The sequence below is a fragment of the Lepisma saccharinum genome, chromosome 1 (genome assembly GCF_977018435.1).
Source record: "Lepisma saccharinum chromosome 1, izLepSacc3.1, whole genome shotgun sequence".
In the NCBI taxonomy this organism is placed as follows: domain Eukaryota; kingdom Metazoa; phylum Arthropoda; class Insecta; order Zygentoma; family Lepismatidae; genus Lepisma; species Lepisma saccharinum.
In genome coordinates this window covers 145919114-145945688 of record NC_139229.1, presented here as the reverse complement: position 1 = coordinate 145945688, position 26575 = coordinate 145919114, and the positions used below count along the sequence as shown (strand labels likewise).

The following is a 26575-nucleotide window of genomic DNA, read 5'->3' as shown; positions in this document are numbered from 1 at the left end:
TGGGAGAGAAATTTTGGAGAATATTTCTATTAAATTATTATCTACATCCACCTTATGCTCAGGTAGGTTTATTGACAATCGTGACCTTTTCGTTTAATAGATAATATTTGATTTTAAACGACTGGAGAACATTGGTCTTATTTCCTTTCTTCCTCTTTTGAGAGAATATATACTTCTACAATAGCAATCGCGTTCGGAAACGGTGAAAAAAAAAATGACTTGGTTTTCAAAGGCAAACAAGTTTGGTAGCGTAGCTTGCTCGTGTTCAAAGTGACTCACGCTATTCAAGGTCGCTTCTTATTCCAAAACGCTGTGCGTCGATGCACAGTGTCTGCACCCAGCAAGTTACAAGTGACCAGAGTCGAATTTTAAAGAGAATCTGAAGAATGATAGATTTCATCAGAGGCGGCTAGGTGGACACTAGCTCAACATGCAATTGATTACGTGGTAATTTCTGACAAACAAGAAACCTTATTGAATAAGTATTGGGATAGTAATACGTGTATCCGCTCCTTTTTGACAATGTAAGCTCGAAGACAATCTGTATTCCATTTGTTTATATTGGCAACTTGGTCAACCTGAGGTTATTATAAGGAACTATTTCGTAGATGTTATAAAATTACAAATAAAATATATTCACAAGCTTAGATATACTAACAACGAAGAAATAAATTCAGAGTTAAATTTCAAATACATGTGTATAGAGTAATTCTAGAAGTACAGAGCTATATCAGAGTATTGGACTTCTTTTTGCATGATAACGTTTACAATATTGACGCGACAGAATAATTAAGAACTGTTGCTCCAAGGGAAACAAAGGGCGTAGTGTATTGGTTAGAGTTCTTGAAAGCATTGATTGCCGTCGATCCTCCATACTAGGTGTTCTTTTTCTTTTTTTAATTCTCCTTTTATTATAAACAAGAGCATGGTAACATCATGTGTAATAGCAGTGTATAGTGGCTACATTGTTCTTCATATGGAATTTATAAAAAAATAAACAAATAAATGAATTGACACACGTTCAAAGTGATATTTTCATGTATAACATCGTAAATTATGATACACTAACGATAATTGTGTACTGCTTCAAAGACATTGAAAAAAATTAGTGAAATAACTATTTATATTTGTGCAATTCAGGACATACTAATGTTACCCGTTTTCCCACTCGAGTTCAATGCAAAGATACATCCGCAAATATCGACCTATCCCAATGTGTTCATTGTCCACGCCGTGTGAAACGGAATAATTCAGTTTGGAATTAACGATGGGGGGAGGGGAAATATTAAATTACAAAATCTCCATTTCAACGAACCGAGAAGTGGACAAAAATTGGATAATTCTTATAAATATTAAAATTACATTCATGCTTTTAGTGGTATAATCGCAGGTAAAATCAAAGATCTTACATGGAAGATTTTATCTTGCTCTAAACTAAGCCAAAAGGCATTTCGCACCGATCTGATACATTATCCAAAAAAATTTCAAAATGTTATTGAATGTTTCATGTCGACAATTTGACCAATCCATCAATTCTTGACGCTGAGACGATATTTTCAGCAACTACCTCTTCTCTCCAGTCCCTTCTGTTTTTCTCTTCTCCTTCTTCTCTCCCCTCCTTCTGCTCTGCTTTTATCTCATATCGCCTTCCCTACTTTTCTCGCATCTTATCTCCATCCCACTCATCTCCACTCCTCGTATCTCCTCTCCTGTCTTAGATTTCCGACTCCACTCCACTCTTCTCCTCTTCTTTTCGTTCTTCTCTTTTTCTCTCCTTTACTCTACTCTCCACTCCCCTCTTCTCTCATCTCGTTTTCCTTCTCTTTTCTCTTCTTTGCTCCATTTTCCTCATCTCTCCTAGAATCTTTTTCCATTCTCCTCATTACATTTCCTCTCCTCGTCTATCCTCTCTTTCTTCTCTCCTCTACTTTTCGTCTTCTCCTTTCGCTTTCTCTTTCTCCTGTCCTTTGTCACCTCTCGTTTTCTCTCACCTCTTTTCCTTTCTGTAGACTCATCAGCGATGAAATACTAGAAAACCTATTTTTTTTTCTTTGAGAAAGAATTTTGTCACATGCGATATAATAGTGATATTTTTAATACTTTTATACAATAATACTTGTGTTTATTTCCTTCGCGTATTTTATAAATATCTATTGTGCATGTGGCAACCCTGAAATTGAGCCTAACTCTACACGCAACCCACCAACGCCTTATGTAAATTGGGTTGTCTAGTTTAAAATGTCGTTGCCCTAAAATTTTTGAGAGACACTGTTCTCTGCTTTCTCGATAACTTTTGATATGACAGGTAATATACTAATTGGCCGTAAGTCTTTCATGTCGGTCACGTGTCGTTTCTTCGGTAAGGGCAGGATTCTAGCCTCCTTCCATGCAAGGGGAAAGGTGTTCTTATCTAACGAGAAATTTATCAAGTGAGTCAGAGGTGAAAGAATGTGTGGAAGAATTAGATTTATTATTTTTAGGTTTATGCCGTCTGTGCCACAAGAATTGGAACGGATTTTGGACACGAGTTGTGCAATTTCTACTTCTTTGACGGGTTGAAAGAAGAAGTTGTCGTCGTTTTCAGTAAATGTAGTTGTAAGGAAGCGTTCGCACTCTTCGAGGATGAGATCGGTTTCTTGGTTAGAGGGACTGGCGCTGTCAATAAAGTGGGTGTTTAACAGATGCGGATCATTTAAAAAGTGTGGGACACTCGGCTCCACCTTTCCGTAAATACCACATTTCTTTATCTCTTTCCACATTAATTTTGAATCATGGACGTTTCTATTGATGTGGAACGAGAGGTAGGCTTTCTTCTCCTGTCTCATAACCGACGTGGTGAAATTCCGCAGTTCTTTATAATAATCCCAATGTGACGGATTGTTCGTCAGTTTATATTTTCTGAGAGCATTATCTCTAAGTTTCATTAATAGTTTGGTATTATCGGTTATCCACTGTACTTTTTTCTTGGTTATTCGTGCAGTTCGTATATGGGCATGCTTATCGAAAATAGTCTTAATACCATTATTAAGAAAGTTTACTTTTTTGTCAATACTCTCTACATGCTTAATATTGTCCCACTGAAAATGTTTAGCGTCCGTTTCAAAACTCTCCACATCGAACGATGTTTCTGTACGAAATTATTTTGAAACGTTTATCAGGTTTCTCAAGAAGGACCGTGATGTAACAATGGTCTGAATTGCTGATCGGTACCGTTACGTCAGCGGAGTGTACAATGAATGGAGCATATACAATGATGACGTCCACTAATGTTTTGGAGGTTCTTGTGATTCTAGTGGGTTTACGAGTTATCTGCGTCATGCCGAAGGTGTCTACTATTGATTTGAGAAAAACTGTTTCTGGTTTATTTGGTGTTAAATAATCGCTATTCATGTCACCGGCTACAATTAGATTATCCACAGTAGGAAACACGTGCGCAATGTAATCTTCAAGAACTGACAGCCTAGTATAGGGGATATTTGGGGGTCTATATGCGGCAATTATGCCAAGTGATTTGTTATTTACTTTCAATGACGCACATAGTATTTCTATGTCGTCGCCGGGAGAAACATTTTCATAGAAACATTTGGGGAGCTAGGAGTGAGTAGCGTAACCCGGTCTCGGATATCTTCTATAACGGCTGAGGGTTCGACGTGCTGATCCCACGTCATCCTATTACCAGTGGAAGATCTCCACACCTCTAGGTAGTATTGTGGGAGTAAGATTGGCAGTCGGGAGATAGGCCAAGGTCCTTCCAGGGCTGTAGAGCCACGGGTTATTGTTATTATTATTATTATATTGTTCCGCAAATTTTGTGTGACAAAAATAATTAGAGTGAATAATTCGGCATAAAGGGGGCGGGGAAAATTTCTACCTTTTGGGGAGGAGTGCGTCATAGGCCTTGGGAGGGATGGGCACCCCTGAGTATAACTGTAGTGCTTCAAAACAGAAATATTCTTATATTAAATTGAAATCTTGAAAAAAGAACAGGTTATCTGCTTCTTTTGTTTTTGTATCACACGGGGCGACTGAAATGGAACGGGGTGGTTGGCGAGAACGTGGGTGAGGGGTGGAGTTGTGATTCATGGACGATGACGAAACACGTGCTAGTGGCGAGGGACAGGCTGTGGCTGTCTGTGCTGTGTTCGTCAGTTTTGAAAAGTGAACATAAAATGTCAAAGGGCCTCCCCGATGGCGCAGTGGTAGCGTCGTCCCCTTGTAATCAAGGGGTCCCGGGTTCGATACCCGGTGGAGGCACAAGTGGTTCAGATCCCACTTTAAACTGTAGGTCCAGTCCCGATTAGCCTTACTGTGCATAAAGTGGACTTAAAACAACATATCAATCAATATCAATCATAAAATGTCAAAGCGTAAAGTGTTCTCTTTGTGCGAGAAGGCGAATATTACGTGTCCTCCTGTTAGCGGACAGTTCATGGAGCGAACAGGGCATGGAGCGGACACAACTTCATTAACATGTTATGTAGTGAACTAATCACTTAGAAAATCTAAACCTCCCACCCCCACGCGCTGCTGGCAGGCAGGCGCAGCAACCAGTTCATGGAGCGGACACGTGTTCGTTGACCTCCCCCTCCAACCGGGAAGCTTCATACCTCCCTGTCTCCTGTGAGCTTATTTCATTTTTGTGCCATTAACCTAGCTGTTCGTTTCTGCTAAGTAAGTTCCGAAATTTAAGAATATGGAGATCGTAGAGACCAGGAAAGGGAAACCGTGTGCAATGTTTAACGGATACTCGTACCGGAAATTTCGCGTAAACAAATCTGCTGTTGTAACGTGGCTTTGTGTCAATGAGAAATCGACGAAATGCAAGGGTACGATGAAGACCAAGGATGATACAATTTTAATTGTGACCGGTCACCAATGTGTGCCCGACGAAGCCAGCATCAAAGTTAGAAAAGCGCTCTCAAGAGCGAAAAAACGTGCCCGCGAAGATACTACCACTCCAATATGTGAGGTATGTATATCATTTTAAAATTGCTCAATCTTATTAGTTCCGTTTTAACATCAAAATCGATGTTATAAGGGAATCGCTTTGCTGGAACTGGTTGCTGCCTGCCAGCAGCGCGTGGGGGCGGGAGGTTTAGATATTCTAACTGATTAGTTCACTCATGTCAATCAAGTTGTGTTCGCTCCATGAACTGTCCGCTAACAGGACAGCTCCGAATATTATCGGTGATATCGAGCTTGGTCTTTCTCAAACAGACGTTGGTCGAAAGTATGGTTTAAGTAAATCAATCATTAAAAACAAGGACAAAATTATGAGTGCCTTGTGCACGAACAAGCTGCAAACAAAACGCATTCGGATGGCTGATCGAGTCGACGTAGACCAAGCGTTGCTGAAATGGTTCACTTTTCAAAGGCATTCAGGAGTCGCTCTCAACGGTCCCGTGATGAAGAGCAAAGCTGAGCAGCTGGCCAAGTTGTTGGACGAGAATCAAGAGTTCGTGTGTTCGAAGGGGTGGCTGGACAAGTGACTACTGACTGGTTCACCGCTTCACACACACATACTTCATTGATTAAATGGAAATATTTCTCAGTTCCCTGCCTTTCCAGTCGAAGACATGTCCCTGGATTAAACGGAAATCAGAAGAAACCTTTATACAAAACTTTCCCAATTTTTTTTCGGAATGCATTTTCAGAAAAAAAGTTATCTGTTCTTCCCAGCTTCCGCCCAAATGACCTGTCAATCACCTTTGGAATTCAGGACGGGTGTCTCCCACGTTGACCTGCACTGTATTGAACCTGGCTTCAGTGTGAAAATGCCCTGGTTCCTTCCGATTCCGTTAAAGGCAGGTTTCACTATATTATTTTTTACTTTTAAATAATTATTGATAATACCGCTACTTATACTGTATCCCCGGAATCTGTGGAGCAAGGCCGTGCATAGCGGCAGAAAAGGGGGGGAGAGCGAAGCAGTACACGCTGTTGTGGTAACTGCAGTGAGTCGCTTCACCCCCTCCCTTCTCCACGCAATCCTGTTCCCTCTCAAGTGTTCATTGGTGGATTCGTCTCGCGCCCCTACTTGCGCTGAGACTTGATTTATTTCGCTTGCTCCAGAGACATCCAAAACAGAGAGTATAATTTCATGTCAACCAGCTCTTTGACTAGGATTCCTGGCGAAGCAGGTGGTGGTGTGTCTTTTTCAGCAAAGGTGGCAGAAATTGAGCGGGAAATTTTTTAGGGAAGCACTCGCATTTGCGCCTAAATACTATCCCAAAAATACAGTGCTTTTCACGGTCAAGTCGGCCGTGTAGCGCCAACGGATAGCGCACCGGGCAGTAAGATGGCGTCTGCCGGTATTTAGACCCACAGCTGTACGCTGGCCTTGCCACTGACTGGTCAGTGCAGGCACGTATCCAGAGGGGGGGCTTAGGGGGCTCGAGCCCCCCCCGAAAGTTTTAGGTTTACACTAGATAAAATGAGGTTTTTGGTTTCTTGTGGTGTGAATTAAAATAATGTGACAATAATTTAAGGAGAGAAATAATTATCGAGGCAAGGCGCAAATGTTCCGTAACCCTGTTATTGATAATAGCACGTATCCAAGATGGGGCACAGGGGGCTCGACCCTCTCCCCAGGAAATTTTTCAGTTTACGTTAGATAAAATTAGGTTTTTGGCTTCTTGAATAATCTGAAAATAATTTAAGGAGAGAAATAATTATCGAGGCAAGACTGAGAATATTGTATACCCCTGTTATTGTTAATAGCACGTATCCAAGGTGGGGATGAGGTGGCTCGAGCCCCCCTCAGGAAATTTTTCAATTTACACTAGATAAAATTAGATTTTTGGCATCTTGAATAATGTGAAGATAATAAATTTATAAATCTGAGAGAAATAATTATCGAGACAAGACGAAGAGTGTTCTATAACCCTATTATTGTCAATAGCACATATCAAAGGTGGGAATTAGGAGGCTCGAGACCCCCTTCAGGAAATGTTTCTGTTTACACTAGATAAAATTAGGATTTTGGCTTCTTGAATAATGTGATGATAATTTGGGAGAAATAATTATCGAGACAAGACAGAGAATATTCTATAACCCTGTTATTGTTAATAGCACGTGTCCAAGGTGGGGTTGAGGTGGCTCGAGCCCCCTCCAGGATTTATTTTTATTTTTCAGTAGATAAAATTAGGTTTTTGGCTTTTTGAATAATGTGACGATGATTTAAGGAGATATACAATTATCGAGGTAAGACGGAGAATGTTCTATAACCCTGTTGTTGATAATATTGCCCGTAAACTTTTCTTGCTCTTTCGGTGTTGTCGCAGCGCACTTGAGCATTATGTAGAGACTTGTCAGCATTTGGAAGCTGCACAACAAAGGAACCGCCACACGTAGGGCGATTCGTTGTAATTTCTAATCTCTGGAAGGCGGGAGAGGGTACGTTCTTGAATGAGAGGAGTCAACTACTGGCAATATTAACGAATCGTTTTATCTGTGGAACGTTCTAGAATATGATGAGGATATAAATACGCGGATTCAATTTTTCGGTTCATCTCTACAAAGAATCGGTTAATGAGATTTCAGAGGTAAATGTGACAATTCATACAGTCGATTAGTGATCAGTCAGCGTTCTCTGGTTGCTTTATAAGATATAGTGATTCGAAAATGAAGACATTGACGACAGTAGAACTTCCGGGGCCTCAATGTAGTGCTAGTTCGGGTCGAGGGCCGAAGTGATCAAGGCCTCTCTCTCTCTCTCTCTAAAGTGAATATTTCAGCAGTACTGGATTTTGGAGTGGTTTATTAAAACAGAAATAAGCTGCATAGATCAACTGAAAATCAAAGTTTTGAGTGATGATTTATTTTTGCCAGAACTAAATTTCGTATATGCAGTCCGAGAATTTCATGCTATAAAAAATACTTTTGTATAAGCCTACTGGGTTCAAAATACATTCAAACACTTAACTATCATAAAGAGACAGCCGAAAATTTTATGAATGTCGAGAAGAGAAAGCAAGAATATGTTGCATATGTAGACATTTTAGGCGGAAATCAGGCTCTACCAGGACCCGAATCAGGGCTCTACCAACTGAGCCACCTAGCCATCCTTGACTTCAACTGATTTTTCGTTAAAATGTCTACATATTACATGTCCTGTATATCAAATCGTAAGGTGTTGCCTGTATAGTGAACAAGCACAGAAAATATAGGAGAGAGAAGAAAACTGAGGAGCATTCCCACCGGTTGAGGAGAATTTTTTTCTTCTGTGGTCAAGAAGAGCTACTACTTCGAGGAAGTCGAAATTAGGTTTGTGCGGCCTTTTGTGTCGCTACGGTATGAATCGTTGCTGTTGATTGGCCCATTCCAATCGACATGTATCGCGTGTCCCTTCGGTCTGAAAACTTCCTAAGTCTTGAAAATCCAAGTCACAAAATGGAAAATTAGGGCCTTGTTAAGGTTAGGTGTGAAGGCAGGCAGACGACAGCACCCTAAAGGATCATATCCAAACCTACAGGAAGAACACATCTTACTTCAATCTCCAATACGGAATGATAAAAACTTCTGGTGAGTTGATTTTAAAAAATGTGTCCGAGATAAAGAGTGGCGTGCCCAGGATTTTCGGAAGGGAGAGGAGTTACGCATGCTATTTTTGGTGGTCAGTCCTGATTTTGCCATTTTTTTCCTGTCTTTGACGTTCTTCATTCTTCTTTTTTTTTTTAAAAAAAAAAAAAGGAATACTGGGTCAAATGGGGTTATGACCTCACCAACCCTCCCTTGGGCACGTCACTGGAGATAAATGAATAAGCATTTGATCATACTGGGAGACGAAACATTAGATGTGTTGGGAACGGAAGGGTTTTCATTGTGCATTAATTATTTCGTGATCCAGCTGTATTCGAGAAGACTTCCTTTGTTTCGTGCCGATATATGACAAGACAGCGGAAGCTCCGCTGTGACAGGCATTTTTGCACACTTGTGAGTGCTAAGGCCTGAATCTGAACAATTTGGTGGGTTTCGGCTTTTATAAGAGCTGCAAACATGGGAGGACCAGACACGTTAGTGGTGTTTAGGCTCGAATCAGATACGTATTCGAGAGCTGTTTGCGTCCAGTTTGCAGCCCACAATTTAAATCTCGCGTTGTCGAGTGGATTGTCCATCCCATGCATGTGTAACAGCTTCGTAAAAACACTCAAAGACACCATAGATGTTTTTATGCCTGATGAGAAGAAATGGACAAACACACATACTGAGATGGTTCCGGCACACAATGTTAATGCATGGAAACAGAGGAGTCGAGTGGTAAAAAATGTTCCGATTTCACTTTCTGATTAAAATGACAGCCTTACAGTGGCGACGATTAAAGGGAGAGTTGCTTCCCATTTTTTTTTGCCTTAACATTATGGCCTCTTAATGTTAAGCCTTGTCTACCAAGAGAAAGTAAACTTTCCTTGCACCGTCCCCCCCCCCCCCCCCCTGTTTTGGAACCCAATTGCCACCACTGGTCTTAAACATACAATTGTGAGGTTCTAACTATACCCCTTAAAAAAAATGGTGTTGAGCCCCCCCCCCCCCGAAAGGAATTCCTGGATACGTGCCTGGGTCAGTGCATCAGTATCCGGATAGCTGGTGTTCAGTTTCCACGTGTTTGTGAAGTGTTAATAAGTGTTGTAGATTGTTTTGTTTTAGATTACGTTTCATGCAGTCTTAACAATGCCACGCTTTACGTACAATTTAAAACAACGAAGTTTTATGTACGACTCTTACCTCATTACGAATTCTCGTAGAGAAGTTAGAAGGCGCAGAATTCCCAGATGTTCCCCACAGAGACAGTGTTCTAAAACTTGTGAACAAATTTCTTGTGATAAGAAGCGAAGGGTGAAACGGCGTGTGCTTACTGACGAGAGACACTAAAATTTAGACGACGTTGGAGCACGACTAGAAAGAACATACTCCTCAAACATCCCTACAGCGCGGCGCCTTGCATAGGAAATGCATGGCGAGCAGGGGCGGCGCCAGAAATTTTCGACCGGGTGGGCAGAACCTCCACATTGATAAATTAGGGTAAAAGGTAAAAAAAAAAAAAAGTATGACCATACATAGTATATACGCATGTGTATGTAAGACGTATGTATGTATCTTCTCTCTCTTACACTCCCGATTTTCCTCTTACTTCTTTTTCCTTTCCTTTTCTTGTTTTCCTATTTATTATTTTCTAATCTATTCTCTCATCTTGTTCCATTTCCTTTCGCTTTGTCTCTGATGGACACAATTATTTCAAGGAAGTGTTTACCCATACATTCTAATCACATTCCTTCATGGATGTTAATACAGTGAAATAAATGTGAATTAGGTTTAAGCTTGTGTTGCAAATACAAGGCACATACTTGATTTTATGTATTCGGCGAAAGTGATAGAAAGTGCGATGATAGACAGTCGTGAAGTTTCTCGTAATTTAAATGCATGTTCCTGAGCATAGTATTTTCATCGTATGAGTTTTTGACTGAAAGAGTTTTCTTACTCCTTGGGGGTCACTTTTCTTAGCATACAAGGTTTGTACAACTGACAAATCTATCTGAATGTTTGTAGTAGCAGCGATTGGGTGCCAACATTTGAGGGGCAAGGACAATATACGTTCTCTTGGTAGCATAAAGAGGCCATAGTGCGGGGGCAAAAAGTGGCTGGGGAACTGCATTCCCCACTTCCCGCTACTTCTAATCGCCGCCACTGAATGTTTGGATTAAAATAAACGTCTTATTAGGAATGATTTAAAACACACACGGAAAACCAATTCTTTGTTCATTGTCCATGAACAGGGGCGCCGACTTGTCAAAATTATTGGGGTGGCTCTGATCACTGAAGTAAATAAATGAATGACTTGTAAAGAAAGGGCATGGGATAGGTGCAAATAACCTTAGTGTTGACGTACCCATAAAAATAACGAATATTTACAATATTTAACAGTTTTATTTAATTATTTACATAAATGCTAACACAAATCGCAGGAAAATAGTTTTACTTTTTTGTTATTGCTACAATATTTTTTACTTCTTAAATTTAATTTTGCTATTATAAAAAAACACATAGCACGCCGTGCTTTAGCAATAATGCATTTGATCATAGCCGTTCCCACTTTTGCAATACAGACTTTTCATAAGCTTTCCTTGCGTACTTTACTGCAAGCCAGTGTTAAATAAACTCAAAGACTTTAGAATTATTTTCCCCTTATTCTTTGGTATATCCTGTGCAGCATACCCTGGAAACTTTATTCTTTCATGGCAAAGAGTCCCTGGCGCCTGAAACCACTGTCAAAGTAACAAATTATGAGGGTTTGTATTTTGAATGTCAGCGTGTGTTTGTTATCGCCCCTTCGTTACTTTCATCTAATCACCATTGAACCTTATAACGTCGTCATTATTAAAATTAGCAGAAAAATGACTTAAAATAAAACAATCAACCACAACTTACTCTTCCAAAAATGGAGTTTCATTAGTTCATACCTCTTAGAAAGTTGAGGTGGTAGTTTCAATTGCACAGCGTTTCATTAGTGGATCAAGGCAGCTAATTACGTGAACAATTACATTGTTTTCCGAAAGTCTCAAATATTTGTCTCAGGCAATCACCCTCTTAAAATGGACACATCTTCTGCGGTGATAAAATGACACTTTTGGTGCGAATTATTTCTGTATATATTTTTTTCCCAATCGCATAACGCTGTCGTTATAATAGAGAGGTCCTGTGTTCGACTCCCCCTCTTCTGGTGGAAGCACAATGCACACTGTTTCGGACTACACGTTAAACTGTAGGCTTAGTCCTGATTAGCCTATCTGAGCATAAAAGTGGGCTTAAAAACAAACTCACAAAAACGTCTTCTGGATACTTCGTGACATAACTTTTTTCTTTTTTCAGCTGCATATACAGATTCTGTCGACATTTTCGGCTCATTCATATGACAAAATTTATGTGTGGAACGAGGATTTCTAAATAAGATAAACCACTCATTGGCAATTGAATAATTCTATAGCTTTTTCCACACATAAAATTTATTTATTTAGGTATTGTAGTGATTATTGTGATTCCTACTTATTAGTAGAACGAATATAAAGTTGATGTTTCGCATACCATATTGATATATGAAGATGACAGGTATATAAAAATTGTAATGAAATAAAAAGGGACACTTCTCGAATTTAAATGCAAAGATAATTAAAGCTATATTATACTCTGATCACATCACCTCCAGATTCGTCCGAGAACAAGAAAGTATGGGGTCCTTACTCCACATCCCCTATACGCCTTCATGGTGTGATGCAGAGCACAGGGAGCACTTTACATTACTTTTTTATTATACTCTCTAGCATACTTAAACCCAAAGGTTTATGGCTGCAGCAACACAAGCCTTCCATCTGTCCCTATCCGAGGCAAGATCAATCTAATCTTTCCCATCCTTACCGATTTCTTTCAGGTCCATCTCAACGTTATCCCTCCATCCTCGTCTTGGCCTTCCTACTGGTCTCTTACCATCAGGTTTCCCAACAAGAATCCTGTAAACTATTCTTTCCTCTGCCATTCACGTCACATGGCCTGCCCATCTAAGTCTTCTTGATTAAATTATTCTAATAATAATTAAAAAGTCGAAATAATTTATTGTGTTGCTGAAGGAAGTAACGCTAAGTTGATGTTTTTATTTGTTTATTTGGAGATTTATTAACCATACCCAGGCCGGGATTTATATACGTATGTAGAGGCCCGGAGCTGCAGTGCTCAAGTTCACCCTAAATTCTGATCTAATTTTGATCATACCCTGCATAATTTTGAGCCTCCTAAGCCTACTATCGGCTTTTAATCATGGAAGTATTCATTTGATCACAGGTTTTGTTTCAATAGCTCTAGTAATTACTTTCACTTTCTAATGACAAAATTGGCTTTTTATGGGTTGATAATATGTGAACATTTCTAGCATAGATAATATTCACAAGTAAAATATACATGTTTTGATCACCAAAATACACTAATTTATTGAATCATTCATATATCCCCAAGTATATGTACTTATTGAATTTGATTGGGTGGGCAATCAGGTGGGCACAGGAATTTTTGGGTGGGCGCTTGCCCACCCCTGCCCACCCCTGTCGCCGTCCCTGATGGCGAGCTACCAAGCTTTTAAACATTTCCACCACCACTTGAAACGGTGTCTTCCCGTTCCATCGCTTCTCGAAAAGTGGGCGTGGTTTGTCCCGATCCATCGCTCCTGATAAGGAAAATGGTTTTCCGGGTCAGGTGTTCCCGATCCATTCCCCCAGAAGCGTCAGTTGTATGCAGGTGTTCAGTGTGTGGTGTCGTGTGTTGCAAGATTCTGTTCTCCTTGAAAGCAATTAAGTAAGTAATCTTAATAGGTCATGGCCTATGTATGTATACAAATGTTTTGCGCGCGCGCGTGTGTATATGTGTGTGAGATTCTTTCCGGTAATAACAATAGCAATGTGACCACTATGAGTATGTTTTCTTTCCAGGTTCTATGACTGGAAAATGGAGGAACTTCAGTTTATTGAAAGTAAGAGCGGGAAAAGTTTATTGCTTCACCAAGGATACAGGTTCAATCTTAACAAAACCAGAAAAAATGGTTCTGGCTATTGGCAATGTGTACATAAATATCGAAAGTCAAACCCCTGCAGGGGCAACGTCACTATCAGTTTGAATAATCAGATTATTAGTATGAAGACACATTCTTGCGTTCCCGATGTTGGAGCCACAGAAGTTGAGCGATGGATCGGGACAAACCACGCCCACATTTCGGGAAGCGATGGAACGGGAGTAAATCCTTGCAACAAGGTACGTGGTAATTTTAATTATAACTGTCGTGTCAATATAATTGTACGAACGTTTTTCATTACATAGCTAACGGTTCCAGTTACGCGAATGTTGCATCCAGTTTGCCGGTTCTCACTGTCCGGGCGACTTGACCGTGAAACTTAGACTGTACGTACGTATATCGGCTAAATGAACATATATTTACTTTTTTCTGCTGGATGGGGGGCGTAAATTTGGCGGAATTGTCGGCAGGGAAGCGATGTTGCCCCCCCCCCCTTTCCCTCTGGTGATGTCAATGCTCTTTTGCTGGTTCTTCCGTAAAACCATTTTCATCAACTCATTGACTGATTGCTTTTGTTTATTTTACTTCACTTCCACTTTTCACGAAGATGAGGATGAGAGCATGAAACTGCGGAAGGGACACCCACAAGCAACAGCCATGCCTAGGCGGGGATTCGAATCCGGGACCGCTCAACTCATTATTATCGCTACTAGCCTAAGGAGATAGACAAGGAACCTAAGAACAAAGAAATACAACGCCGCACAATGTAAGCACAGTGCAATAACGACAACATTTAACCCTGCGTTGGTCGCGCACGGTATCTCGTTCCGGGTGTGCTATTTTAACATAATTAGATATAAAACTATAAAAAGATATAAAACTAAGTCATAATTGTTATGTGTGTGATATTCATTTTTCCGCTGACCTTTTAGTGAAAGTGGATTCGTTCATAGTGGATGGCGAAACAGTAGAAATTCTACGACAAAGGTGGAAATTAATCCTCATATATTTCCTAATCTGCCCAAATACCTCTCTAAGACAGTTAAGAAGCGAAAATCTCCCATGAGAAGGCAATCCTTGCGGACAGATGATGATAAAGTAAGTACTCGTCGCAATGTATCATTGGGATGTTTGGTAACTTTTCATAAATGGTTATAAAACTAAAATTGCTAGATATACTACACTGCAGACTTCTGGAGTCTACCTCTCTCCAGAAACATCCCATTCATTTATACAAGAAGAAAATTGAAATTTTTGCAAAATCTGAAAAATCGTCCATGTTATTTTTGTAGTTTTTATAGGTTCGCTTTAAAATATTTCATGGCTCGAGGGGGGGCATGGACCCCTTGCCCCTCTTGGGTACAGGCCTGACTATAGGCGTGCCTAGTTTTCACTGAAAATCCGATATGTCGTTCCATGCCCGATTAACGACGAGTACCTTTTTATAATTTTATAGAATTTCAATTTTTATAGTTTTATAAAATCTCAAATGTTGAAAGAAAATATCTAATCGTAATAATTGATGATTTGGAGTTTTAGACCATTTATTTGGTATATTTTAAAAACCCGGTCACCGAGACCGTGCTAGACCATCGACGTAACCTTTCGTACCTTTTTGTTTCGTACGGTCGGTGGGTAAGCAAATTCTACAGAGAGCATCTTTTACTTGCTTCAGAATGCCTACGTTTGTGGGTCACTTCGCCAGACTGCATTTCAGACAACAAGCGAGCCGAACCTTCTTTAAAGCAAAAATCCGTAACTCCGGATTGTACAAATCGACACCATTTGAACTCTGTGTGTCGTGTGGATATGGTATTTTATTCAAACTTCAATTCGTCGTCTCTCGTTGCCGTTCGTTTAGATTCATACGATATTATTTTGCGTAATCCTCCTCCATGACTAAATCGGCACCTGCGCGCGAGAGTAGTATCTGCGAAGGGCTTGCAGTGGAGGCTAGTTACGTCATCGAGAATGAAGTTCAACAACATCCTGCCGTTTCTTGGTAGCAGTAGTGCAAGCTAACTCTTTGAAAATTATCATGGCTCTCGACTTCCACGCCAAAGTAGCGATGATTTATTTGACCGAATGCCACACATAATAGTAAATATTGAGGACTTGCAATAAAATGTCCTCCTAATGCGTCACAACGTAGATACAATATACGTAATAAATACTTTGAAGTGCGGCGAGTTCAAATACGTCCAGCCTTTGTAATGATAGTGATGATGTTTCTATTGTTAGTAATAATATACATAAAGGTCCAGGCAGGGTGCGAAATCATCGAAGACTGGGGGGGAGAAAGATCTTAATTTTCAACCCCCCACAAACATATTCAATTCATAAATTACACGATATACATATTTATAATGTCATTAAAAGTTAAAATAAATTACCAAATTAAAAATATATTATTATTAATTACATAGAAATAAATTAATTTGTTATTTTTATATATATATATATATATATATATATATATATAAAAATAACAAATTAATTTATTTCTATGTAATTAATAATAATATATTTTTAATTTGGTAATTTATTTTAACTTTTAATGACATTATAAATATATATAATATATAATATATATATATATATATATATATATACCTAGGTATCAGATATCATGAAGTAGCAAACTAATTCCTTTTCCTTTACTCACTGGTTAAAGATGTTAATAAATTTGAAATAGTTCAAGTGGTTTTATTATATAGACTTTTTTTTAGTTATTGCTATTTTAATATAAATAAATCAATCAGACTTTATAGTTATTTTTGTCTTGCATTCTTGTTTTACTTTTATTGTGCGTATTGATGTAGATTTGTTAATGATCTCTTGAGAGAGAGAAAGCATTCAACACACACAACCACACTACTTTGTGTGTGTTTTCGATATTATTCTTAGTAAAGTATATTTGAAATTATAAGTAATTGCGTATCTTTTGCTTGTTATAACAAAATCTCTTTCCTCCCCGGAAATTTTTTGGTGGCGTGGCGGGGATTTTTGATGCCAAGATTGTTGGTGGGGGGAGAAATCCCCAAAAATTTCGCACCTTGGGTCCAGGTTCGATTTCTCCCTTGCACACATTTTAGTCCAGTCCTTTAACGACGTTGCCTTGTAATTAAGGATATAGGTTCGATGTTAGGTGGGGGTGGCGATGTCAGGTTTAATATTAATCATCTAGAGATGCGATTTTGAAAACGAATATAGCTTTATACATAAATATACACTTTGATTTTTCAACGACAATCACATGTTTGGAAATTTCAAACAAAACTTGTTAAAGATAGGCCAATGGCATATATTGTCTTTAACACTATAGAAAGTGGTCATAGATTGTAAGCATATAAACACAAGTTACATTCGTATTGAAGCATGTGGTGAAATACGAATCTTTAATTTTACTTCGCTTTTCTGCCATTCTTGGTAAATCACGGAGATGGGGATGAATGGCGAGAAGATGATAATTATGGGACAGTCTGAAACGTGCATGTAAAAAATAAGTTGCACAAATATTAAAAAATACTGTTTGGGGAACTGTTTAAAAGATAGTAAACACTTTTATCTTTTAGACTTTTAGGTGGGTGCTCAAGGTTGCGCACATTCGGCTTCTAGTACTAATAGCACAGATTATATCTGTGCTAATAGTGAGTAGTGTATTCAAGCAAACTGACCAAACTTACCATTTCAGAGTTGGAGGGTTGGGCGTGAGCATTGTCGTTATTGACCCAGCATCACAAGGTCAATTGGAATCTACTAGAAGGAAATAGCGCGGACTTCAGTCTTGAAAGACAGGCAATAGAACGACGATAGGATTCCCAGTTAAGAACATTTTCGTAAAGCATCCCCTCCAGCTATGATAATTTGCAAAAGCATCGCCCACCCATTTCATTGCCTCCATATTGATCCTCCCTTCTATCCCAAATTTCGAGCAAGCATATACTCACAGCTAGGAATTTCCATTTTGAGCACTGTAAATTGCAAAATCGTAACACACTGCAAAAGAAGAACTAATTCGACAAAAAATGTCCACAAAATTTCAATATGGATGATAAATAAACTTCACAAAATTCCACAAAATAATGGTGACATTTAACTCATATGTTGTATAGCCTGCGGGACAGAAGAGAGTGTACTGGCCCTTAGGGCAAAGGGATAATTACCTCCTACTGAGCTTTTGGGCCCCTTTGAGGTAACAGGTGTAGACAATGTGGAAATTTATTTCAGCTCTGATTTGAATTGAAAAGGCTTGGGACCTCCTTGAAAATATTTGGTGGGAAGTTACGTTTTAAATACTACCTAGGTACACATAAAACTAATAATAGTGGTAAACGTTCATGAATAACCAAGTTTAATTGCTTGTTGTGTAGCATTAAGGCATCAACTAGATGAGAAACTAAATATTTCTACTGGGCTCATATTACTGTAGACAATTGACACATTATATGTATAACTAGCGGTGAAGCTATAAAGGTATGCGGTGAGGGATTTTGACAGTGACGGTGCCAGGGAAAAGTGACTGGGGGGCGTAAGGGGGCAGTCACATTAAAACGCCCGAAAACACTACATATATAATATATAATAATAATAATAATAATTATTATTATTATTATTATTATTATGTAGGCTATGGTGTTTTGTGTTTGTCCTTTATTCAGAATTGACGTTTACTGCCTAAATTTACTTCTTGATTACGAGTTGATTAAATACATTAATTCTTTTTTTTTTTATTCGTGGGAACTGCCTTAAGTTGCGTTGTTTCTAGTGGCCTATTTCAGTATTGGAAGACATTTATAATTTTATAATTCATCGTCTTTCTTGAGATTAAACTACTGATATAAATATTAAAGTTATAAGATAATAATATAAATGACGAAAAAATATTTCGAAGAGTTTAATTTTCTTGCAAAATAAACATGACGGGAAAAATAGCTTGTTAAGTATTAGAAACAACGAAAGTCACTTAGTGAAGTGTAATTCTCCTGTAGGAGAATTTTGCTGTATGTGCTTTGGAGAACACATTGCTCACCTCCGGTACGTCCAGGACTTGACATTTCTTCTCAATAGCAAGGACAGCCAAATGAGGCAGCTGGCATGCAGCATCCTGTTTCGAGCAAGGCTTTTCAAAGTTTTCAAAGACGAAAAGATTCTTTCACACGCTGCATTGGAAACTGGAATTGTTACAGAGAACACAACTAGAGTGTGAACCTTGTAAATTGCCATTTTATACTTTCATAGGATTTCGAAGAAATCCAGCCGGCCCCTGTGGCGGAGTGGTTAGCACATCGCGCTACTACACCAGGGGGTCCCGGGTTCGAATCCTGGCCTGGGCATGGATATTTGTGAATGTCCATTCATCAATTTCATCATATTATCATTCATCCCAATCTTCGCAAATTAGCCAAAAGTGACACAAAAAGCGAAGTAAAATAAAGCAAATCAAATCACAAAAACCACAAATCAAAGAAATCTATTAAGTGGAGTACTTTCGTTCCATCTTCGTAATGCTGAAGAGTTTTGGGCAATATCTGCGTTTCATCTTTCAGGGAAATGTTATCACAGGAATAATAATCTGAAAAAGGTTACAGTTATCTCATAATTCAAGAAATATTCTGACCCTGGTGCACCTCTCACTCTACCACTCCAAAGTATGTTTGTGGTACACAATTACAGGCACCTATTGAGTTCTTGGGAAGAAGTTCTTCGATTTTGATATGTACGAGAAAGAGCTAACCTGCATCAAATGATTGAAGAGTGACAAATCCTAAAAAGCATTCATTTACCTGCCCGCGATACAAATATCGCTCCTGTTCCTTTCTCGCAATGTTTTTTGTTTCATCTGACATTCGTGCGAATACTTTCGCCTCTTCAACTTTCTGGCTTATTTTGCTGAGAATAAGTGTGGACATTGCGCAGATTAATTTGTTTTGAATCTAGTTTTCAGTGTAATTTGCATTTTAAGGTTAAAGTTCAATACATTTCCTAATAATATCCTCTCATTTTGAAATTAACTTCAAGAGTATCGAAGAAGTTCCCTTTGTTCAGGTTTGCCTCAGACTCATCATCTCGAGAATCAAGTCCCTGAATAGTAAGAAACCGCGATTCATCCACAACAACTGACATGTAGTGTCGGATTTCTTGGATCACCTTTGGTCTCGGGTTCGATACCCGGTGGAGGCACTTTATACTGTAGGTCCAGTCCCGATTAGCCTTATTGTGCATAAAGTGGACTTAAAGCACCAAACACCTATGAATGTATTTTACTAATTAGCGTTGTCACTAACGACCCACGATTAGAATAATTTGCCCGTACTACAGATGATGTTTTGTGGTTCTCAAAATGTTCGTGATGTTTTAAAACCATCCACATTCAACAATTTTTTCCAGTTCTTAAAACTGGTTAAAACTAAGGTTATTCGCACGATTACAGGACATAAATGAATGAGAAATCGCCTATGCCGGCGCTGGAATCTTGAAAGAAAGTCACACACTTATATATACTAATATTTGTTAGTCAAGTTGGTATTATAAGCAGGAAAAGAGACATCATGCAGAATACACCGCTTAGAAACTGTGAAAATTGTCATACTCATAGAAATGAACTATCCTATTATTCGATATTTCATTAACTTCAGTTGGGAGGGGAGAGCGGACGGGGAGGTGAAGTGTGTGACGGGGGCATCCCCTCCCCCTGTCTGGCGTCGTCACTGGATTTTGATTGCGTGCGTCGAGCTCACATGTCTCGAGCGCACGGTATTTGGAGCGCACACAGAAGAGAAGCCGGTTATCGAGCGCACGTGAAGGTCACATAACTGAGTCACCCTAGCATATCGAAGGAGGAGATTGCAATTTGTAAAGTGGGTTCATTCTTTGAAAAGTATTTGTAGTGAGAAAGTCGTGGTTCCGAACGCTTTGTTTTTGTGTAGGTTTTTTTTTTTTCCCAAATGGAAGTAATCACCACTTACAAGAGTAAACCTAGTCTTCTGCTCGACGGATTTCGGTACCGTGTTGGCCGTCAAACTGAGAACATTATCCACTGGCGGTGTGTGAAGGAACGGCAACTCAAGTGCAAGGGTTCAGTGAAAACGTCATCGAACAACGATATTTTGGAATCGACACCTCATCAATGTGTGCCAAACGTTGTTGACTCCGAAGTAGAAAAAGCCAAGTATAAGAAGTGCAGGAAACGAACCATCCTACCGATGGCCATCAGCGAGCAAGTAAGTTAATTCTACGTATGTCAAAACAATCCACAAAGTCAGGAAGTTCTTAACTTTTATTTTATAAAATTTGCCAGGCATACTGAAAGGGCCACCTTATGTAGGAAGCTATGAAAAGTTGAATATTCATATCTTTTGTATTTCTGAAATTGAAAGGATGGAAAATATGCCATTTCAACAATTTTGGGTCTTCTTGATGGCGTAGTGGTAGCGTCGTCGCCTTGTAAGCAAGGAGTCCCGGGTTCGATACCCCGGTGAAGGCACATAGTGGTTCGGATCCCAATTTAAACTGTATGTCTGTCCCGATGAGCCTTACTGTGCATAAAGGGGACTTAAAACACCAAATCAGTTCAACATCATCTGAAATTAAATATATTTCTTCGGCTGTTATTCGTTTTTCATCTCCAGGCTACAAAAAATTGTACGTACATACAGTAAGTAATGCTATTTGAAACGGAAATCTGTTAATCTTGGTACGCTTTTGTTTTGTTTTAACACTAGTCTTATGTTTTCCTATTTTTTCTTTCCTATTTAAAATGGCTTCTGCTGTACTAAAGATTTCAATAAATAAATAAAGTCAATTTTACAATTTTAATTATGATTCATTGGGAGAATAAAAAAGTACAATTAAATGTAGTTTACACACTAACGAGCTTGAATTTACAGTAATATGTGAGTATGATGTGTTAAAATTTTCATGATATTGTGACATTTTGCATCAAATTGATCTTTTCCCTTTTCACCTAAAAATGTGCCCCAATTTCCATGCCCGGAGGAAATTTCTCATTCATGTGGCAACACTGCTTATGCTGTATTTTCCACCTTACCATTTCCCTAATGCTCTGCGTGTATTGCATTTTCGCGATGAGGAGATGGTACACTGACTGGCCGCTGTGGCGCTCATGACGTGTCATTCCACGATACGCTGTGTCCTGTGTACACAGTTTGATTCGATATGGTTTGTAGCTTTTGTGAAGAGTTGAATTGTTGCCCAAGGTAACGTGCTCAAAGTTTGATTTTGATTGTGTTTTGTGTCACTATTTTATCACTGATAGTGTTAATTTGTGTTTTGCATTATGGTTTACTGTTGTGTGCCTTTCTGCAAAAGTAAAAGCGGTAGAGTGAAGGGAATATCGTTTCATGAATTTCCAGTTGACACAGAGCGGGTGCAACAATGGTTAAAAACAATTTCAAGAGACAATTTTTTACCGAATTCTTATTCAAGAAGCTCTGTTGTTTGTAGTTTACATTTTCTACAAACAGATTACGTTCCTGGACTGAAAATAAGAAAACTCAAGTGCGATGCTGTCCCCAGTGTTATTAGTGGATATCCATCTTACAAAATTGCACCTAAAAGAATACCAAAAAATGTGTCTCCAGGAAAGCAGCTGCTTGTCGAAAAGGTAGGCTATGAAAAGAAAACGTGAGCAGAACCCTGAATGTAATGCCACTGATAGTGAAAGCTCAAATGACATGGGTCTTGCTTTCGACGATAGTGGCTTTCATGCCGACCCTACGGTGGGGCGATTGCTCCTACAAGATTTAGGGTAGTGGGTGGTCATCAGAGCAAAGGGAGAGTGGTGGCGATTGGGTTCTAAAACTTGGGGGGGAGGGGACAAAGAACAGTTTACTTTCCCTTGTTCGATAAGGTTTAGCATAGTGCAGGCACAAAAGTGGCAAACAGTTGTGTTGGTGTGGGATGAGAACACGTATGATTGGCACAGTGGCATAGCACAATTTCTTGCCCCCCCCCAAGTAAACTATACGGGGGGATGAATCTCTACATAAATAAATTTTGGGTTGGGATCTCCATGTGACCAAATATCTGATGCATGATTCTATAGTGTATTTCCCTCAATTTTATACATTTAAAAATACGTACAGACATGCAAATCTACTGCCTTGAGAACTTAGTAAATACTTCTCGTTTGGTCTTAAGAGCGGAGGGATTCCAACCCAAATAGTTGGCGCAGACAGAGTGCAAAATCACTGCAGATTGGTGGGTGGAAGGAGCAGACAGACACACATACACACAATATATATATATACGTATGTAATGTCATTAAATATGTGTCAATTATTAAATAATCAAATTATATTATAAAATATACAGTATATTATATCGACTGTCTTTTATTCAAAATTTAATTGATTGTTTTGATGTACTGCCGATGCTATGAACAATGATTTGCGTAAGGGAGGAGGGGTAAAAATTGAGACACATGAGATAATGTCTTTCCTGTATAAAATGAACATATGAGTGCTATTACGTGTTTTATTAATATATTTATATACTTCGCGGTTGCTAACGAAAGGCGATAAGAAATGGAGAACATAAACTAATTGTTTATGTTCGTTGTTAAAACAAAAACTTTCCCCACCGTAAGAGTTTGGTGGGGGGGGGGGAATTTTAGGACAAGATCGTTGGTTGATAACATAATGAAAACCTAAAATTAAACTTTCTTCAGTGATCAGGAACAATGCTAACATAAAAATGATTATAACTGTTCGCAAACAAATTAGTTTCACCTTTAACTCACTGCTTAGTTCTAAATATCATAATGAACTGTATGTAGTAATGTGGAAATTCAAAAATGAAAAATATAGCCTTATATATATTATATATATGAAAAGGACAATATGTCAAGTTCCAAATAAACTAGCAGATTTATATATAGACTAGCATAATTGGGTTACCAACTGCTAAAAGATAAACATTGTTGACAAAGAAGAACCACTGAATTAAACAAAGAAAGTGCAGATATTTCAATGCCAAAATTAAAAATCATTCATGGCGATTCATAATCATCATCTGAATTACAATTGTCACAAATGTATTCGCCCTGTCTATTCCCATTCGGTGTACAAAGAAGATGAGCCCACATTTTGCAAACACGACATTGTATCCACTTTTCCTTTGGCTTGCTATTCAAAAATAGATCACAGCAAGCAAGGCAAACAGATTCCCCTTCAGATGAATCATTTTCAGGGAACAATTTTCTAGCACTTTTCTTGACCTTCTTGGAATTCGTCTTTCTCTCCTGTATCTTTCTCCTGGATGGAGTGTCTGTCAGTACTTCAGACTCTTTTCCTTGTCTTGCTCTACGATTCTGTAAGGTTAATTTAGGAGTTGGTCGTACAGTGTCTGGAGAAAAGGACATTTTGTCTCTCGCTTCGTCCCTGTATGGTCCTGCTTCTGTTTCATTCCTTGGTGGAGAGTTTTCATTAGATTTGGTTTCATCTTCAACTATTGATGCTGCTTTCACGACTAATTCATGTTCATCAAATACGAGTCTGTTAAATGGATAAATACCAGTACACCGAAATCCAGAAAAAAATATTGTTGGGGGTCATGGATAGTGGCAAGGATTCCTTTACAATACCTGGAATGTCATATATGACCCTTCTTTTTCCAACATTTCTCTTCATCCAGCTGTCACATACCGCATGCACATACGTTTTCAGTGGACCATATACTCCCCTGTCCAAAGGTTGTAATTTATGAGTACAGTGGGGTGGTAGGGACAAGAGTATAATACCTTGTTTGCAACAAAAGTCGATTGCCATGCCGATTGCGTCAAACGACAAGTGTGATTCATGGTTATCGAGTACAAGCAACACTTTCTTTTCCTGACTTGTATGTGCATGCTTAGCAAAATGATTAAGGAACATAACGAATTCATCTTCTTTCATCCACCCTGATCCATTAGCAGCTCCTATACATATTGGAGGTCCGTCCCGAATGAAATGATCGCGGAAGTTCTTCCTCAAAAATATGAACATTGGTGGTATCGAATTACCAACAGCATTAATTGCGCAACAAATAGTCACTACAAATAGTCTTCGTTCCCCTGAGGTGAGTGACCCAACATGTTTAGCACCTTTACGTGCAACAATTCGTTGTGGTTTTCGGACAGTTGTAATTCCCGTTTCATCTGCATTATATGGGTGAGTCTTTTAAAAGAGGCCCCGTGGAAAATGCGCTCCTTGCATGTAGGCAACCTTGGTACACCGAAGAGAAGAGCGGGTTAGAGAAAAGTCCAGGATATCGGTGCCAAGCATATTCGACAACATGACATGACATGACATATCCTGGACTGTTCTCTGCCCCGCTCTTCTCTTCGGTGTACCAGGGTTGCCTACAACGATCATACACATCACTTAGATTATTAAAAAAAAAATCCCCACGCTTTCTTTGTTGAATCCAGTGGCACGAGCAAGACTTGTGGACTTTTCCAGCCATTTCTATGTCACAACAAGCATAAGGACAATCACTACCAAACTTCTTGCAACACTGATAGGCAAGTTTTCTGATCTCCTTGCAACTTAACCCGTACATAACATCAGCACCAAATTTAGTGTAATCACTCAGAATGTTTTCTTCTTCAGGTGTGAAAACTCGACGGTGATATTTGTAGCCAACATTTGGAATTCCATTCTTCTCTGTCCAGTTTTTGCAAAATCGGTAAAGAGAAACAGCAAAGTGCCTGGCAACAGCTCTTATTTTGCCGCCTCTTCTTACTCCCTGTTCAGCTTGCACAAATAGACCTACTTTTTGGGATATTTCTCCCCGCTCAGTTTTCCTTTTGTAGTTTCGTGCCATCTGCGAAATAAGGAGATAGTACACAATGCATGCACCGTAAATTGTCAGTATTGTTTATTTAACAGTGTATGAGTGATTTAATTTTACGTCTGAATATTTTGACAGGAAAATTAATTTTCTATCATGCAACAACGTGTATCAATAAATGGGGTAAGTTGTAACACTGTTACATTTAACCCCACCCATTATGTTACAACTAGCGTCACATCCTCCATATTGACTAATATCAAAGTTCCAGGAACAACGCTACACTCCTCGAGTGCCACATTTATCTGTTTTATAACTGATACACCCACGCTGTGTTTCATATCTTTTGTTCTCGTCCCCTTACGCATTTCGATCTAATAATAAAAGAACGAAGATTTCAAAATATTACTCACCATGCAGAAAAATCTTTCTTTATTTCCGCACCTTTCCAGCTACATCCACTGGCTGTTCTATAATAACTGTAGGATAAATACACGCCTGCAACGGCGCATGTGCTGTGAGAAACTTGTTCCTGCAGCTGACAGAAGAGCCGTTTTCTCCCCGTTTCAAGAGGTCTGGTCATAAGAGCCCCTTTTTCGCGGAGGGTGGGTGTCGTAAACTTGTGACGTCACGGCGGAAGCAAGCTTTCTCTCTGCCTGAAGAAATTTATTTGTAAATACCGTCAGAGAGAGGAAGTTTGTTTTCGGTGGCGAGTGATTTCGTGTTTTGTGATTACTGTGTTGAATTTCCTAATATCCTCTATTGTATTAGTGCTGAATATGCCTAATTGTGCCGTGAGTTTGTGTGGAAACTACAATAGAGTAACAAGTGCTACTGACGATATTATTTATCACGTGTTTCCACGGGATGAAGAACTGAGCAAAATTTGGGAGCAAAAGTGTTTTCGTAAGGATTTTGTTAACATAAAAAACGCTCGTATTTGTTCCAAACATTTTTCTGTTGATTGCTACGAAAGGGATTTGAAGTCAGAACTCTTAGGTCTCCCGCCAAAGAAAAAACTGAAAATTGGTGCGGTACCTTCTTTACATCTTCCGGTTTCGTACAGGAGGGAGAGTGAAGCTGACAGTTCTCGAGCCAGTCGTTTGTATTCAAGGAACAGAAGAAAAGAAGTGCTATGCGAGGTAAGGGGAAAAGTTTCAGCACCAGTAGCAGAACATACGCAAGAAAATGCCATTTCTATGTTATCATTTGTATGTGATGTAGAAAAAGGTG

The 26575-nt window shown here is 39.0% G+C and overlaps 1 protein-coding gene across 1 annotated transcript in view; it reads left to right on the top strand.

Annotated features, from left to right (window-relative positions):
• Positions 1–4898: 4898 nt before the first annotated feature.
• Positions 4899–26575, top strand: part of LOC146002215 (uncharacterized) — a 148388-nt gene continuing 126711 nt past the window's right edge. Inside the window, exons 1-2 of the mRNA XM_083139935.1 lie at positions 4899–4969; positions 13470–13788. Of these exons, the coding sequence (XP_082996061.1) occupies positions 13486–13788 (303 nt within the window). The 5' untranslated portion in view covers positions 4899–4969; positions 13470–13485. The remainder of the gene's footprint in view (positions 4970–13469; positions 13789–26575) is intronic.